Consider the following 17,296-nt stretch of genomic DNA (forward strand, 5'->3'; position numbering starts at 1 on the left):
ATGTAAGGTAACAAGACTTCTCACATGTGTAATGTTCTCTGTTTCATTCTAATTTCCCACCAGACCAGAGCAGGTAGACCTCTGCTTCTCCTCATGGCCATTAGACTGCGCCTCATATCTGTCAAACTGTCATAACATCAGTTGTAAGATGCCGGGGACTGGTGGAAACGTCAAACACTGAGGTGTGTAGTGTGTTAAGATTTATGTGTCTAAAGAGCACATCAGCAGCTGAAATTCATCACCAACTTGTCGATGTTTGACCATGTTTCCGCCAGCCCCACCATCTTACAACTGATGTTGGGACAGTATGACTGACATAACGTGTTGTCTAATGCCCGTGAGGGAAAGCAGTGGTCTACCTGCTCTGGCTTGGCAGGAAATGAGAATGAAATAGATAACATGACATACACCATAGGTCTTATTACCTTACTTATTGAACCACCCTTTTATATTGTGTTGTTGCTGTTATTGTTTGCTCTTATAATGTTTTTTTTTTTATTAATTTGGAGATGTTCTATGAAAAACATCTAAGCATTAAAGCATATCTTAATGCATTTTTTTAAAACCATCCGGTTTTAAAACATGTGTGTGATTAATAGGGAGTATTTATTGTGTCGTCTGTCATTTCTCCCAACACAGGTATTATCTCTGCTTGCAGCTGCGGGATGACATTGTTTCTGGCCGTCTCCCTTGTTCCTTTGTTACCCTTGCTCTCCTGGGATCTTATACTGTGCAGTCAGAACTTGGTGACTATGAGCCTGAGGAGTATGGTAGTGACTATGTTAGTGAATTTCGCTTTGCACCAAACCAGACAAAAGAATTGGAAGACAAAGTAGTTGAGCTGCACAAAAGTTACAGGTGAGTTAAGTACCAACGTGGCAGTAAAAAAGATGGAAATATTTAATTGCAAGCAAATGTGTTTAGGTTTAAAGCGAAGGTAAGTAAAAAATAAAAAAAGTTTATGTGGCATGGTAAACTATTAAAACTGCTGTTGTGACTGTTCTCCTGTGCCCTCTGGAACAATTATGCAGACTCCAAGATAGACAGCAGCGGCACTCAAGCAAGGTGACAAAGGGTCGTACAAGCCCCAAAACATTGGCTTACTTTTTGATGTGAAATACACGCTGTTTGCTTGAAAGTCTCTGAGTTCCGCTGCTGTCTATCTTGGTGTCTATATATATATATATATATATAGATATATATATTTCTCTAATGTCCTAGTGGATGCTGGGGACTCCGTAAGGACCATGGGGGATAGACGGGCTCCGCAGGAGACATGGGCACTTTAAGAAAGAATTTAGATTCTGGTGTGCTCTGGCTCCTCCCTCTATGTCCCTCCTCCAGACCTCAGTTTGAATCTGTGCCCGGACGAGCTGGGTGCTGTTTAGTGAGCTCTCCTGAGCTTGCTATAAGAAAGTATTTTGTTAGGTTTTTTTATTTTCAGGGAGCTCTGCTGGCAACAGACTCCCTGCATCGTGGGACTGAGGGGAGAGAAGCAGCCCTACTCTCTGCAGATAGGTCCTGCTTCTTAGGCTACTGGACACCATTAGCTCCAGAGGGATCGTACACAGGATCTTACCCTCGTCGTCCGATCCCGGAGCCGCGCCGCCGTCCCCCTCGCAGAGCCGGAAGACAGAAGCCGGGTGAAAGAAGCAAAAAGACTTCGAAATCGGCGGCAGAAGACTCCAGTCTTCACTGAGGTAGCGCACACTACACCCACATACTCCGGTCACTGTAAGGGTGCAGGGCGCAGGGGGGGGCACCCTGGGCAGCAATTAGAGACCTCTTTGGCAAAAGTTTGCATATATACAGTTGGGCACTGTATATATGTATGAGCCCCCGCCAAAAATTGTACATGAAAGCGGGACAGAAGCCCGCCGTCGAGGGGGCGGGGCTTCTTCCTCAGCACTCACAAGCGCCATGTTTTTTCTCCACAGCACCGCTGAGAGGAAGCTCCCCAGCCTCTCCCCTGCAGTTACACGGTAGAAGAGGGTAAAAAGTGAGGGGGGGCACATAATTAGGCGCAAAAATCAATATAAACAGCAGCTACTGGGTTAACATGTTACTGTGTTATTCCTGGGTTAATAGCGCTGGGGTGTGTGCTGGCATACACTCTCTCTGTCTCTCCAAAGTGCCTTATGGGGGAATTGTCTTCAGATGAGCATTCCCTGAGTGTGTGGTGTGTCGGTACGTGTGTGTCGACATGTCTGAGGTAAAAGGCTCCCCTAAGGAGGAGATGGAGCAAATATGTGTGTGAGAGGGTGTCTCCGTCAAAAACGCCGACACCTGTTTGGATATGTGTAATTAAGTGCTAAGGTGAATTTATTGCACAAAAGATTAGAGAACAGACAGGAAATCTACCCATGTCTGTCCCTATGTCGCAGAGACCTTCAGAGTCTCTCAATGATCACTATCCAAAATAATAGACACTGATATCGACACGGAGTCTGACTCCAGTGTCGACTACGATAATGCAAAGTTACAGCCAAAATGGCAGAAAAGTATTCAATACATGATTATTGTAATAAAAGATGATTTGCATATCACTGATGACTCATCTGTCCCTGACACAAGGGTACACATGTTTAAGGGGAAGAAAGCTGAGGTAAATTTCCCTCCTCTTATGATGAAAAAGAGCGGGAATCTCCAGACAAGAGACTGCAGTTTCCCACAAAGAATTCTCAGGGAGTATCCTTTCCCCACTAGGGCCAGGATACGATGGGAATCTTCCCCTAGGGTGTCACGTTTGCCCAAAAGGTAGCCCTGACGTAACAGCTATTCTCAGGGATCCTGCAGATAGCGTGCACATTCTGGTACACTACTCAGACCGGCGATTGTGTCGGCATGGGTTTATAGCGCTGTGGCAGCGTGGACAGGTACCTTATCAGCAGAGATTGAGACCCTAGTATGTATATATATATATATATATATATATATATATATATATAGGTATGTGATGGTCTGGCACTCTTTGTTGCACAGGTGGCTTGGTCCGGTGCCCGTGCTGACGTTGTTCACGTGTAAGTAGTCGAGTGGATGCTCGGCACTCTGGACTCAATGAATGTGGTAAATGATCAGCCCTCCGGTACTGTCAACGTTTCAATTTATTCCAAATTTTTCTCAAGACATATAAATGAACATAGACAAACACTCACCTTATATCCCCACCATTGTGCAGGTGCGCGTGCCGGAGCGGGGGACCGCCTCCCGGCGAGGTCCGTCGGGCCGGAAGTCTCCCGTCAGCTGTGGCGCAGTAAAACGATGTCATCGCGTATTGCGCGATGCACGTCCAGTGCTGGGTTGCCATGGCAATGCTATACACAACAACAAGGATTATATAAGCTTAACAGTACTTGCTATATAAAACAAGTAAATTGCTATAGAAAAGAAGGTACTCCAGTGCTCATGTATTTGCGTATTTAGATTGTCCTAAGGCTGCTACCTGTTTTTCGAAGTGCCTCAAACTTCTATAGAATTATAGTACAGTACAGGGTTAGGTGCGCCAGATGGACAATAATCTATTTGTGTAAGAGAAATGATGTGGTGATAATGATACTCAGACTAGATGTTATAGCTAATAAGAATATTTCTTTATTTGTACCAAAAAGATGTGGGGGTGGGGGGGGGTTTGAGCGGGATTTAGGTACTGATGGGAGAGGGGGGTGAACATGAATAGATACACTTTACGTGTATAGGGGATTATCTGTGGGTACCGGATAAAATAAATTGTTTTTTTTTTTTTTTGTTGCTGTGACTTTAGTGGGGGGCACTCAGATCGGTGGCGTCCCACCTCTGTAGTGCCTTGAGTCTCGTTATGCTGTCCAGAGCCTAATACAGGTGCTTGTGTTTAGTCAAAAAACTGTAAAATTATTAGAAGCAAAAAATGGTGGGGGTCCCCCCGGAGGGTCGGTGCGGCAAGGGATCCCGGTGGTCGCTAATCTGTCAGGTAATTAGGGCTCCGGACATACCGTCCTCCCCTAGGCTCTGACAGTACGTGGTGTCGTTCTCCTGAGCGCACCGCGACTGTCTGTGCCTGTCGGGGAAGTGGTCACCGTCTTGGAGAGGGAGAAAGACAGCTGCTTCTAGCCCTGCTGGGCTATCTGCCGTGTCTTTTCCTCTCCTACAGAGTCCCTTACCTTATCCTCGTAGCTCCGTCTCGTTCCCACTTGCCGGCGGCCTGCTCCGGTCTCCTTCGGCGGCGTTGTCCTCCTCTTGCTTCCGGGTTGTCCTGATCACGTGATCGGGTTGCGAGGTCGCGAGGTCGCGGCGTTCTTGGTCCGTGAGGCGGCTGCTCCCCCTCGTCCGTCTTAGCTCCTCTATTTCTTAAGGCTCTGTTTGGGAGTTAAAGTTGATGGTTGTAATAAATGGAAATGGTGGTGTACTTCCAATGCGTATCGGCCAGTGTTGGCCTTCGCTCAGGAGAACGACACCACGTACTGTCAGAGCCTAGGGGAGGACGGTATGTCCGGAGCCCTAATTACCTGACAGATTAGCGACCACCGGGATCCCTTGCCGCACCGACCCTCCGGGGGGACCCCCACCATTTTTTGCTTCTAATAATTTTACAGTTTTTTGACTAAACACAAGCACCTGTATTAGGCTCTGGACAGCATAACGAGACTCAAGGCACTACAGAGGTGGGACGCCACCGATCTGAGTGCCCCCCACTAAAGTCACAGCAACAAAAAAAAAAAAACAATTTATTTTATCCGGTACCCACAGATAATCCCCTATACACGTAAAGTGTATCTATTCATGTTCACCCCCCTCTCCCATCAGTACCTAAATCCCGCTCAAACCCCCCCCCACCCCCACATCTTTTTGGTACAAATAAAGAAATATTCTTATTAGCTATAACATCTAGTCTGAGTATCATTATCACCACATCATTTCTCTTACACAAATAGATTATTGTCCATCTGGCGCACCTAACCCTGTACTAAGTAAATTGCTATGTTGCGGCTCTATTCATGAAACTGTATTATGCAATCCATTAGTGCCTGATGTAAATAACTTGGAAATAGCAGTGCGAAAAAACTGTGAAAGAGTGAAAGAAGAAGAGAGAGAGAGAGGGAAGGGGGACGAAAAAAGAAAAAAGAAAAAAAAAAGAAAAAAGGGGAAGAAAAAAGAAAAGGAAGAGAGGGAAGTAGGAACGAAAGAAAGAGAAAGAGAGAGAAGGAGAGAGAGAAAGAGGAAGAATAAAGAGATAGAGAGAAAAAAAGGGGGGAGAGGGAAAAAAGGGGAAAAAAGGAAGAGAAAGAAAGAAAAGGGGAAATAAAGGGGGGAGAGGGAAGGAGGAAAGAAAGAACAGCTGAAAAAGACTGATTACAACAAAGATATATAAAAATATATAAAAGTGTATAACAATTAGTAAACATATTGAGGCTAAAGGAAACAAGATAGAGGTACCATATCATTAAGGCCCCGGGGGGTCACAGTATCCAGTTTGTGAATCCACCTTGATTCACATCTCAGAAGGGCCTTGCCCCGGTCACCACCACGAAGCAAGGGTGGTATGTGATCTATCATTCTGTATCTGATGGTGGTTAGGGCATGTTTAGCTAATACAAAATGGCGAGCGACCGGTTGGTCACTGCTGCCCTTTTGTAGAGCTAGTCTAATGGTTGACCTATGGGCAGTCATGCGTTCCTTAAATTTACGCGTGGTTTTGCCCACATATGACAGACCACAAGGGCAAAGTATCTTGTATACTGTGTGTGTGGTTTCACATGTCAGATGGTGTTTAATATGAAACTTAGTGCCCAGATGTGGGTGGCAAAATGTGTTTCCTGTGATCATATAATTACATGTAACACAGGTACATTTAAAGCAACCTGTTTTCTGGGGAGGTAAGAAGCTGCTTTGAGGGGATTTGGTCCTGCTCGAGATGTCTGACTTGACCAAAAGATCCCGTAGATTCCTAGATCTTTTGAAGCACGGCATAAGATCTGTCTGGTTTAGAGGTAAATGTTGATCAGATTTGATCAGGTGCCAATGTAATAATAGAAGGTCGTCTATGAATCTGGAGTAGAATATAATATTATCAGCCACTTTAGGATTTTTAAAGAAAATTTCTTCCTCTATTTGAAGCATATATAGGTTGGCGTAAGTTGGGGCTACTGCGGAGCCCATGGCACAACCTCTTTCCTGGAGATAATATTTGTTATTAAATAGGGGGAGATATCCCTTTGTGTATTTTTGGTACCGTGTATAACACAGGGACCAGTGGGTGCTCTGGTAATAATACTTCATATGTCTCCTCTGTGATGATATTGGCATCTTGTGCCTGCAGAAGTGCCGATCTGAGTTCTTTTTTATACTGCTCAGTGGGATTACCCCTCATAGACGACCTTCTATTATTCTGGAAAGGACCGAAAGCGTCACTGGAAGCGGTTATCACTGAACATAACAGTTCTGACAGTCCAGTCAAATTAACAGCCAAGATGGATGAACACAGCATAGACTTCCTAGACGTCAGGATCTCCATAGTAGACTCGCTCATTAACACCACGGTCTACACCAAGGATACGGATCGTAACTCATATCTGCATTGGAACAGCTGCCACCCGAGAAATCTTAAGGCTGGCCTCCCGTACTCACAGATGTTGAGAATACACAGAATCAACAGTGACAGATCCAAAGCATCAGCACAAATGGATGAACTAATAGAACGTTTTGCACATAGAGGATACAGTTTAAAGAATATGCAAATGACCAAACGAAAAGTCCTTCTTATGGAAAGGGAGACTCTCCTACGCCCTAAAGAAAGAACATCAACCTATACTAAATTACCGTGGGTGACCTCATATAACACCTCTTCGGACAAAACTATGCAAATTGCCAAAAAACATTGGCACCTGATCAAATCTGATCAACATTTACCTCTAAACCAGACAGATCTTATGCCGTGCTTCAAAAGATCTAGGAATCTACGGTATCTTTTGGTCAAGTCAGACATCTCGAGCAGGACCAAATCCCCTCAAAGCAGCTTCTTACCTCCCCAGAAAACAGGTTGCTTTAAATGTACCTGTGTTACATGTAATTATATGATCACAGGAAACACATTTTGCCACCCACATCTGGGCACTAAGTTTCATATTAAACACCATCTGACATGTGAAACCACACACACAGTATACCAGATACTTTGCCCTTGTGGTCTGTCATATGTGGGCAAAACCACGCGTAAATTTAAGGAACGCATGACTGCCCATAGGTCATCCATTAGACTAGCTCTACAAAAGGGCAGCAGTGACCAACCGGTCGCTCGCCCATTTGTATTAGCTAAACATGCCCTAGCCACCATCAGATACAGAATGATAGATCACATACCACCCTTGCTTCGTGGTGGTGACCGGGGCAAGGCCCTTCTGAGATGTGAATCAAGGTGGATTCACAAACTGGATACTGTGACCCCCCGGGGCCTTAATGATATGGTACCTCTATCTTGTTTCCTTTAGCCTCAATATGTTTACTAATTGTTATACACTTTTATATATTTTTATATATCTTTGTTGTAATCAGTCTTTTTCAGCTGTTCTTTCTTTCCTCCTTCCCTCTCCCCCCTTTATTTCCCCTTTTCTTTCTTTCTCTTCCTTTTTTCCCCTTTTTTCCCTCTCTCCCCTTTTTTTCTCTCTATCTCTTTATTCTTCCTCTTTCTCTCTCTCCTTCTCTCTCTTTCTCTTTCTTTCGTTCCTACTTCCCTCTCTTCCCTCTCCTCCTTTTCTTTTTTCTTTTTTCTTCCCCTTTTTCTTTTTTTTTTCTTTTTTCTTTTTTCGTCCCCCTTCCCTCTCTCTCTCTCTCTCTTCTTCTTTCACTCTTTCACAGTTTTTTCGCACTACTATTTCCAAGTTATTTACATCAGGCACTAATGGATTGCATAATACAGTTTCATGAATAGAGCCGCAACATAGCAATTTACTTGTTTTATATAGCAAGTACTGTTAAGCTTATATAATCCTTGTTGTTGTGTATAGCATTGCCATGGCAACCCAGCACTGGACGTGCATCGCGCAATACGCAATGACGTCGTTTTACTGCGCCACAGCTGACGGGAGACTTCCGGCCCGACGGACCTCGCCGGGAGGCGGTCCCCCGCTCCGGCACGCGCACCTGCACAATGGTGGGGATATAAGGTGAGTGTTTGTCTATGTTCATTTATATGTCTTGAGAAAAATTTGGAATAAATTGAAACGTTGACAGTACCGGAGGGCTGATCATTTACCACATTCATTGAGTCCAGAGTGCCGAGCATCCACTCGACTATATATATATATATATATATATATATATATATATAGAGAGAGAGATATATAGAGAGAGATATATATATTAAAGATGCTGTCTTAAGAGATATATATATATATATATATATATAAAACATGCCCAAAGAGACATGAGTCTACTGGGTACTAGAGTCAAAGCTATGTCGATTTCTGCTTGACGTGTCCTGTAGAATATGCAATGGACAGATGATGCCGACTTAAGAGGCATATGGAAGGCTGAGGATTGTGTGGAGAAGGGTTCTCGGACCTGGTCTCCACAGCTATAGCTGGTAATTCTGATATTTTACCTTATATTCCTGCACAGCCTAGGAAAGCACGACATTATCAAATGCAGCCTTTCGAACAAAGAAACAAGAAAGTCCAAGGTGCGTCCTTTCTTGCCAGAGGCGGGGGGCAGAGGAAAGAAGCTGCACAACACAGCTAGTTCCCAGGAACAGAAGTCCTCCTCGGCCTCTACAAAATCCACCGCATGTCGCTGGGGCTCCACAGGCGGAGCTAGGCCTGGTGGGGGCACGCCTTCGTAAGTTCAGCCACAAGTGGGTTCACTCCCTGTTAGATCCCTAGGCAATAGATATTGTGTCTCAGGGATACAAGCTGGACTTTGAGAAGATGCCCCCTCACCGACGGCCCTGCCGGCTTCCCCCCACGAGAGGGAAACAGTGTTTACTGCAATTCACAAATTGTATCTTCAACTGGTGGTGGTCAAGGAACCCCCTCCTTCAACAAGGAGGGGGTTATTATTCGACCATGTTGTAGTCCCGAAACCAGACGGTTCGGTCAGACCCATATTGAATTTAAAATCCCTGAACATATACCTGAAAAGGTTCAAGTTCAAGATGGAATCGCTAAGAGCGGTCATTGCAAGCCTGAAAGGGGGAGATTTTATGGTGACTCTGGACATAAAGGATGCATACCTTCATGTCCCCATTTATCCACCTCATCAGGCGTACCTCAGAATTGCTGTACGGGATTGTCATTACCAATTTCAGACGTTGCCGTTTGGTCTCTCCACGGCCCCGAGAATATTCACCAAGGTAATGGCGGAAATGATGGTGCTCCTGCGGAAGCAAGGTGTCACTATTATCACGTACTTGGACGATCTCTTCATAAAAGCGAGATCAAGAGAGCAGTTGCTGAACAGCGTATCACTTTCTCTGGAAGTGTAACGGCAACACGGCTGGATTCTATATATTCCAAAGTCGCAGTTGGTTCCAACAGCTCATCTGCCTCTCCTAGGCATGATCCTAGACACAGACCAGAAAAGGGTTTATCTCCCGATAGAGAGAGCTCAGGAGCTCGTGACACTGGTCAGGAATCTATTAAAACCAAAACAGGTGTCAGTGCATCACTGCACTCGAGTCCTGGGAAGGATGGTGGCATCATACGAGGCCATTCCCTTCGGCAGGTTCCATGCAAGGACCTTCCAATGGGACTTACTGGACAATTGGTCCGGATCACATCTTCAGATGCATCGGTTAATCACCCTATCCCCCAGGGCCAGGGTGTCTCTCCTGTGGTGGCTGCAGAGTGCTCACCTTCTCGAAGGTCGCAGATTCGGCATTCAGGACTGGGTCCTGGTGACCACGGATGCAAGCCTCCGAGGGTGGGGGGCAGTCACACAGGGAAGAAATTTCCAAGGGCTGTGGTCAAGTCAGGAGACTTGCCTTCACATCAACATCCTGGAACTAAGGGCCGTATACAACGCCCTATGTCAAGCGGAGTCCCTGCTTCGCGACCAACCGGTTCTGATTCAGTCAGACAACATCACCGCAGTGGCTCATGTAAACCGCCAAGGCGGCACAAGGAGCAGGGTGGCGATGGTAGAAGCCACCAGAATTCTTCGCTGGGCGGAGAATCACGTAAGCGCACTGTCAGCAGTGTTCATTCCGGGAGTGGACAACTAAGAAGCAGACTTCCTCAGCAGGCACGACCTCCACCCGGGAGAGTGGGGACTTCATCAAGAAGTCTTCACGCAGATTGCAAGTCGGTGGGAACTGCCACAGGTGGATGATGGCATCCCGCCTCAAAAAAAAAGCTGCAGAGATATTGCGCCAGGTCAAGAGACCCTCAGGCGATAGCTATGGACGCACTGGTGACACCGTGGGTGTTCCCGTCGGTCTATGTATTTCCTCCTCTTCCTCTCATACCCAACGTGCTGAGAATCATAAGGTAAAGAGGAGTGAGAACAATACTCATTGTTCCGAATTGGCCAAGAAGGACTTGGTATCCAGATCTGCAAGAAATGCTCACAGAGGACCCGTGGCCTCTGCCTCTAGGACAGGACTTGTGCAACAGGGGCCCTGTCTGTTCCAAGACTTACCGCGGCTTCGTTTGACGGCATGGCGGTTGAACGCCGGATCCTAGCAGAAAAAGGCATTCCGGATGAGGTCATTCCTACGCTGATAGAGGCTAGGAAGGATGTGACGGCTCAACATTATCACTGTATGTGGCTTGGTGTGAGGCCAGGAATGCCCCTACGGAGGAATTCCAGCTGGGCCGTTTCCTTCACTTCCTACAGTCGGGAGTGACTTTGGGCCTTAAATTGGGTTCCATTAAGGTTCAGATTTCGGCCTTATCCATTTTCTTTCAAAAAGATCTGGCTTCTCTGCCTGAAGTTCAGACATTTGTAAAGGGAGTGCTGCATATTCAGCCTCCTTTTGTGCCTCCAGTGGCACCTTGGGATCTTAACGTGGTGTTGAGTTTCCTGAAATCACACTGGTTTGAACCACTCAAAACGATAGAAGTAAAATATCTCACGTGGAAGGTGGTCAAGCCTTGGCTTCGGCTAGGTGTGTGTCAGAATTGGCGGCTTTGTCACATAAAAGCCCTTATCTGGTTTTTCCATGCGGATAGAGCAGAATTGAGGACCCGCCCACAATTTCTGCCGAAAGTGGTTTCATCCTTTCCTATAAACCAACCTATTGTGGTGCCTGTGGCTACTACTGACTTGGAGGATTCCGAGTCACTGGATGTAGTCGGGGCTTTGAAGGTTTATGTAGCCAGAACGGCTAAGGTCAGGAAAACAGAATCTTTGTTTATCCTGTATGCTTCCAACAAGCTTGGGGCGCCTGCTTCAAAGCAAACTATTGCTCGCTGGATCTGTAACACGATTCAGCAGGCTCATTCTGCGGCTGGGGTGCCGCTGCCTAAATCAGTTAAGGCCCATTCCACAAGGAAGGTGGGCTCTTCTTGGGCGGCTGCCCGAGGGGTCTCGGCATTACAGCTTTGCCGAGCGGCTACTTGGTCAGGTTCAAACACCTTTGCAAAGTTCTACAAGTTTGATACCCTGGCTGAGGAGGACCTTGTGTTTGCTCATTCGGTGCTGCAGAGTCATCCGCACTCTCCCTCCCGTTTGGAAGCTTTGGTATAATCCCCATGGTCCTTACGGAATCCCCAGCATCCACTAGGATGTTAGAGAAAATAAGATTTTACTTACCGGTAAATCTATTTCTCGTAGTCCGTAGTGGATGCTGGGCGCCCGTCCCAAGTGCGGACTTCTTCTGCAATGCTTGTATATAGTTATTGTTTAAATAAGGGTTATGTTATAGTTGCATCAGAGTTTATCTGATGCTCTGTGATTGTTAATACTGTTTACTGGGTAAAGTTATCACAAGTTATACGGTGTGATTGGTGTGGCTGGTATGAGTCTTACCCTGGATTCCCAAAATACTTTCCTTGTACTGTCAGCTCTTCCGGGCACAGTTTCTCTAACTGAGGTCTGGAGGAGGGACATAGAGGGAGGAGCCAGAGCACACCAGAATCTAAATTCTTTCTTAAAGTGCCCATGTCTCCTGCGGAGCCCGTCTATCCCCCATGGTCCTTACGGAGTCCCCAGCATCCACTACGGACTACGAGAAATAGATTTACCGGTAAGTAAAATCTTATTTTATATATATATATAGATATATAGATATATATATGGTTTAGTATAAAGACAGGATCCAACTCCTGTCACACACAAACAAAGGTGTTGGATTTTAGAAATGCTGACTTTGCAAAAATGGGGAGATGCTTCAGTGATTCATTGGCGGACTGGAGGAACTTGGAAAGAGTGCAGGAGAGGTGGGAAAAAATGAAAAGGGCAATACTAAGTGCAACAGACCTTTGTATCAAAAGGATTAGGAAAAGCACCAGGAAAAGGAAGCCAGTGTGGTTCACATCAACTAGTGTGAAAGCAAAAAAGATGGCTTTTAGGAAATACAAACAGACTCAATAATAACGACAAAGAGGTGTATCTTGACAGACGGAAGGAAGCTAAGAAAGTGATCAGACGTGCAAAGGCAGAAGCTGAGGAGAAAATGGTCCAGCCAGTACATAAAGGGGGGCAAAACTTTTTAAAGTATATAAGTGAAAGGAGAAAATCAAATGGAGGAATAATAAGACTTAAGACAGAGAGTGAGCATTTGGTGGAGGGAGACAAGGCAATAGCAGATCACCTAAATAATTATTTTTGCTCAGTATTTACTACAAAAGGAGAAGGGATGGGGCCACAGTTAAGTTGGAAGGACATTCATAAAAATAAGGTAGCTGAAAGTACATTTACAGAGGAGAAGGTCCTAACAGAACTTTCAGAACTAAAAGTGGATAAAACAATGGGGCCAGAAGGGATACACACAAGGATACTCAAAGAGCTAAATGATGTGCTGGTTACACCTTTAACAGAATTATTTAACCTGTCACTAAATACAGGTGCCATTCCAGAGGACTGGAAAAGAGCAAATGTAGTTCCACTGCACAAAAGTGGAAGCAAGGAAGAAGCAAGTAATTACAGACCAGTAAGCCTTACATCAGTAGTAGGGAAAGTAATGGAAAAACTATTAAAAGAGTGTTGTGGAATATCCTAAATCAATCAATTTACAGGATCCAAAACAGCATGGATTTACTGGTGGGAAATCATGCCAAACAAATCTTATTGACTTTCTTGACTCTGTGACGAAAATAATCAAGGGGAAGCTGTAGATGTAGCATATCTAGACTTTAGTAAGGCATTTGACACTGTCCCACATCGCAGACTGCTAAATAAACTTGAAAGCGTGGGGGTGGATTATAAAACAGTTAAATGGATAAGAACCTGGTGGCAGGATAGGAAACAAACAATTGTAGTAAATGGAGTGCAATCTATGGAGGGAAATGTTACCAGTGGCGTACCCCAGGGATCTGTACTTGGTCCAGTTCTCTTTAATATATTTGTTGGTGACATTGCAAATGGTATTGAAGGGAAACTATGCCTTTTTGCAGATGTTACAAAGATATGCAACATGGTAAACACACCGGGAGGGGTAAAACAAATGATTGATGATCTAGGTAGACTTGAGAAATGGTCAAGTACGTGGCAACTACAGTTAAATGCTAAAAAATGCAAAATCATGCACTTGGGTCCCAAAAACCCAAAGGATAAATATAGTATCAAGGGTACTATAATGGAAACTACTGAGGAGGAAAGGGATTTAGGAGTCACTATTTCAATTGACTTGAAGGCAGGAAAGCAATGCAACAAAGCAATGAGAAAGGCAAGTCAGATGCTTGGTTGCATAGGGAGAGGAATCAGTAGCAGGAAAAAAGAAGTGATAATGCCACTGTATAGGTCATTGGCACGACCCCATCTGGAATGCTGTGTCCAGTTCTGGAGACCATATCTCCAGAAGGATATAAATACATTAGAGAGTGTACAAAGAAGGGCAACTCAAATGGTGCATGGCCTACATCACAAAACTTATCCGGAAAGGCTAAAAGATCTCAACATGTATAGTTTGGAGGAGAGAAGGGAAAGTTGAGGGACATGATAGAAACTTTAAAATATATCAAGGGTCTTAACAAAGTTCAGGAGAGAAACATTCTTCAAAGGAAGAGAAGTATTAGAACTCGAGGACATACACTGAGACTGGAGGGAGGAGGTTCAGGGGAAATTTAAGGAAAAATTACTTCACAGAAAGGGTAGTGGATAAGTGGAATAGCCTCCCATCAGAGGTGGTAGAGGCTAAGACTGTAGAGCAATTTAAACATGCTTGGGATAGGCATATGAATATCCTTACAAAGAATTAAGGTTCAAAAAGGGTTGAGATTGCCTGAAGGATAAAAGAAAAGGGGCAGACTAGATGGGCCAAGTGGTTCTTATCTGCCGTCAAATTCTATGTTTCTATGTATGTATTGTAACACTGTAGGGGTGCAAGGTGCCTTTTCCTGGGGAATATGGCAGCACGCAGCAGCTGAGGAACAACACAAGTCCAGTTTCTGGTACAACTGACCCCGGCCAGTTTTATTGAAACAGAAAATAAAACAAACCCCAAAATAAAAATACCTTGCCTGTCCGGCACTAACTAAACATAAGATGTTCCTAACTGTCACTAAACAAAACACAGAGTTCTTCAGTACATACTGTATAGCTTACTTGCATCAGAAAGCGTGTCTCTCACACACAGATCCTGCAGCCTTCCCAGGCAGTCTGCCCATACTAATCAGGTTAGAAGCACTATATCACTCTTACACAGCTGAAACCCTGATTAGCCCTCTGTGAGGCCAAAGACCTGAACTGGGCCCAATGTCTAGAACTCGCCTTATCTCTCTCTCGGAGCCTTTACCCAGCTTTTACAGCAAACTGAAAAGGTTCAGACAAAACAAAAAGCATTTTTCCTAGAAGTTAACATTTTCTAAAACATGTAAGACAAGAACCTGGGACAAATATACCTGCCCTCAAACACTATCCCAGTGTTCTTGTCACATATCCCCCTCCCCTGTTTCGACCTAGGGGCCGGAACACTTGTAGCCCCCAAACAGAAGATGCGAGACAATGCATCTGCGTTGGCCAATTGTGTTCCCGGTCTATGTTCTACAGTAAACTTAAAGTCCTGCAACGCTAGAAACCATCTAGTTACACGAGCATTCTTGCCTCTATTTACATACATCCATTTTAAAGGGGCATGGTCTGTCACTAGTCTGAATTGTCTACCCAAGAGGTAATATCTCAAGGTATCTAGTGCCCACTTAATGGCCAAAGCCTCCTTTTCCACAATGGCATACCTTTTTTCATGCTCATTGAGTTTCCTACTCAAATAAATGATAGGGTGTTCGTCCCCATCTCTGGTTTGGGACAGCACAGCACCTATCCCTACCTCTGAGGCATCTGTCTGTACCACAAATTCTTTTGAAAAATCTGGTGTTATCAACACCGGTTGTGAACACAAAGCCACTTTTAACGCTTGGAACGCCTTTTCTGCATCAGGGTTCCATTTCACCACATTTGACTGCTTCCCTTTGGTAAGGTCTGACAACGGCACCGCTGTGGTCGCAAAATTAGGAATAAACCGTCTATAGTACCCAGTAATTCCCAAAAAAGCCCTTACCTGTTTTTTATTCACTGGACGAGGCCAGTTTTGAATAGCATCAACTTTATTCAATTGGGGCCTAATCAGACCTCTGCCTATGGTGAAGCCCAAGTATTTGACCTCCTCCATTGCGAGGCAGCACTTCTTTGGGTTAGCAGTTAACCCTGCCTCTCTGATTGAGTCCAGTACTGCTTGTACTTTAACCAAATGTGACCCCCAGTCTGTACTGTGAATTACCACATCATCCAAATAGGCAGCTGCATATTTTCTATGGGGCCTCAAAATTTTATCCATCGCCCGTTGAAAGGTTGCTGGAGCCCCATGCAACCCAAAGGGTAACATCTTATACTGGTACAGCCCCTCCGGAACCGAAAAGGCTGTTTTTTCTTTGGCGCTATCAGATAAAGGTATTTGCCAGTAACCTTTGGTCAGGTCCAATGTGGTGAGAAACCTGGCTGTTCCCAGCCTTTCTACAAGCTCATCCACACGGGGCATGGGGTATGCGTCAAACTTGGACACCTCATTTAACTTACGAAAGTCATTACAGAAGCGTATGCTACCGTCGGGCTTCGGGATGAGCACTATGGGACTGGACCACTCACTGTTAGACTCCTCTATGACTCCAAGTTCTAACATGGTTTTAACTTCCTTAGAAATAGCTTCTCGCTGAGCTTCAGGAATCCTATATGGCTTTAAATGAACCCTGACCCCTGGTTCTGTGACAATGTCATGTTTTATTATGGTCGTTCGGCCAGGCAGCTCTGAAAATACCTCCCTATTTTGGATGAGAAATTCTTTAACCTGATTGTTCTGATCAGCTGATAATGTCTCTGACACCTTCACTGCGGGAAGCAACCGGGGTGAAGACACCGAAGGGCAAGGCTCCGCTGACAGAGACAACCTATCTTTCCAGGGTTTGATTAAGTTAACATGGTAGATCTGTTCGGGTTTTCTCTTTCCCGGCTGGTATACTTTGTAATTAACCTCATTCACTTTTTCCCTAATCTCAAATGGACCCTGCCATTTAGCTAGGAATTTGCTTTCCACAGTGGGTACCAAAACAAGAACTCTATCTCCAGGAGCAAATTCCCGTATCTTGGCACTCCGGTTATAGACCCTCTGTTGAGCACTTTGGGCCTGTTCCATGTGCTCTCTGACAACAGGTACCACGGCTGCAATCCTATCCTGCATTTGTGTTACATGCTCAATAACGCTTCTATAAGGAGTGGGCTGTCCTTCCCACGTCTCTTTGGCAACATCCAACAGCCCTCTGGGGTGTCTACCATACAACAAATCAAATGGAGAAAACCCCGTAGAGGACTGAGGAACTTCTCTGATGGCCATTAACAAGTAGGGCAACAAACAATCCCAGTTTTTCCCATCTCTCTCAACAACCTTTTTTAACATACTTTTTAATGTTTTATTAAACCTTTCCACCAACCCGTCAGTTTGGGGATGGTAGATGGACGTCCTGAGGTGAGTGACCTTAAATAACTTGCATAATTCTTTCATGATCCTTGACATAAATGGAGTACCTTGGTCAGTCAAAATTTCTTTTGGTATTCCCACTCTACTAAATACCTGCACCAGCTCCCTAGCTATCGCCTTGGTTGTGATAGTGCGTAAAGGGACAGCCTCAGGATATCGAGTGGCATAGTCCATAATTACCAGGATATACTGATGGCCCCG

General features: G+C 45.0%; 1 protein-coding gene across 14 annotated transcripts in view; it reads left to right on the forward strand.

The window, feature by feature from the left end:
- EPB41L3 (erythrocyte membrane protein band 4.1 like 3) overlaps positions 1-17,296 on the forward strand; it is a 346,176-nt gene that overhangs the window by 215,490 nt on the left and 113,390 nt on the right. For all 14 annotated transcript variants that reach the window (XM_063923517.1, XM_063923521.1, XM_063923520.1 and 11 more), the window contains exon 7: positions 640-858. In XM_063923517.1, coding sequence (XP_063779587.1) covers positions 640-858 — 219 coding nt within the window. The remainder of the gene's footprint in view (positions 1-639; positions 859-17,296) is intronic.

Source organism: Pseudophryne corroboree, chromosome 5 (genome assembly GCF_028390025.1).
Source record: "Pseudophryne corroboree isolate aPseCor3 chromosome 5, aPseCor3.hap2, whole genome shotgun sequence".
NCBI lineage: Eukaryota > Metazoa > Chordata > Amphibia > Anura > Myobatrachidae > Pseudophryne > Pseudophryne corroboree.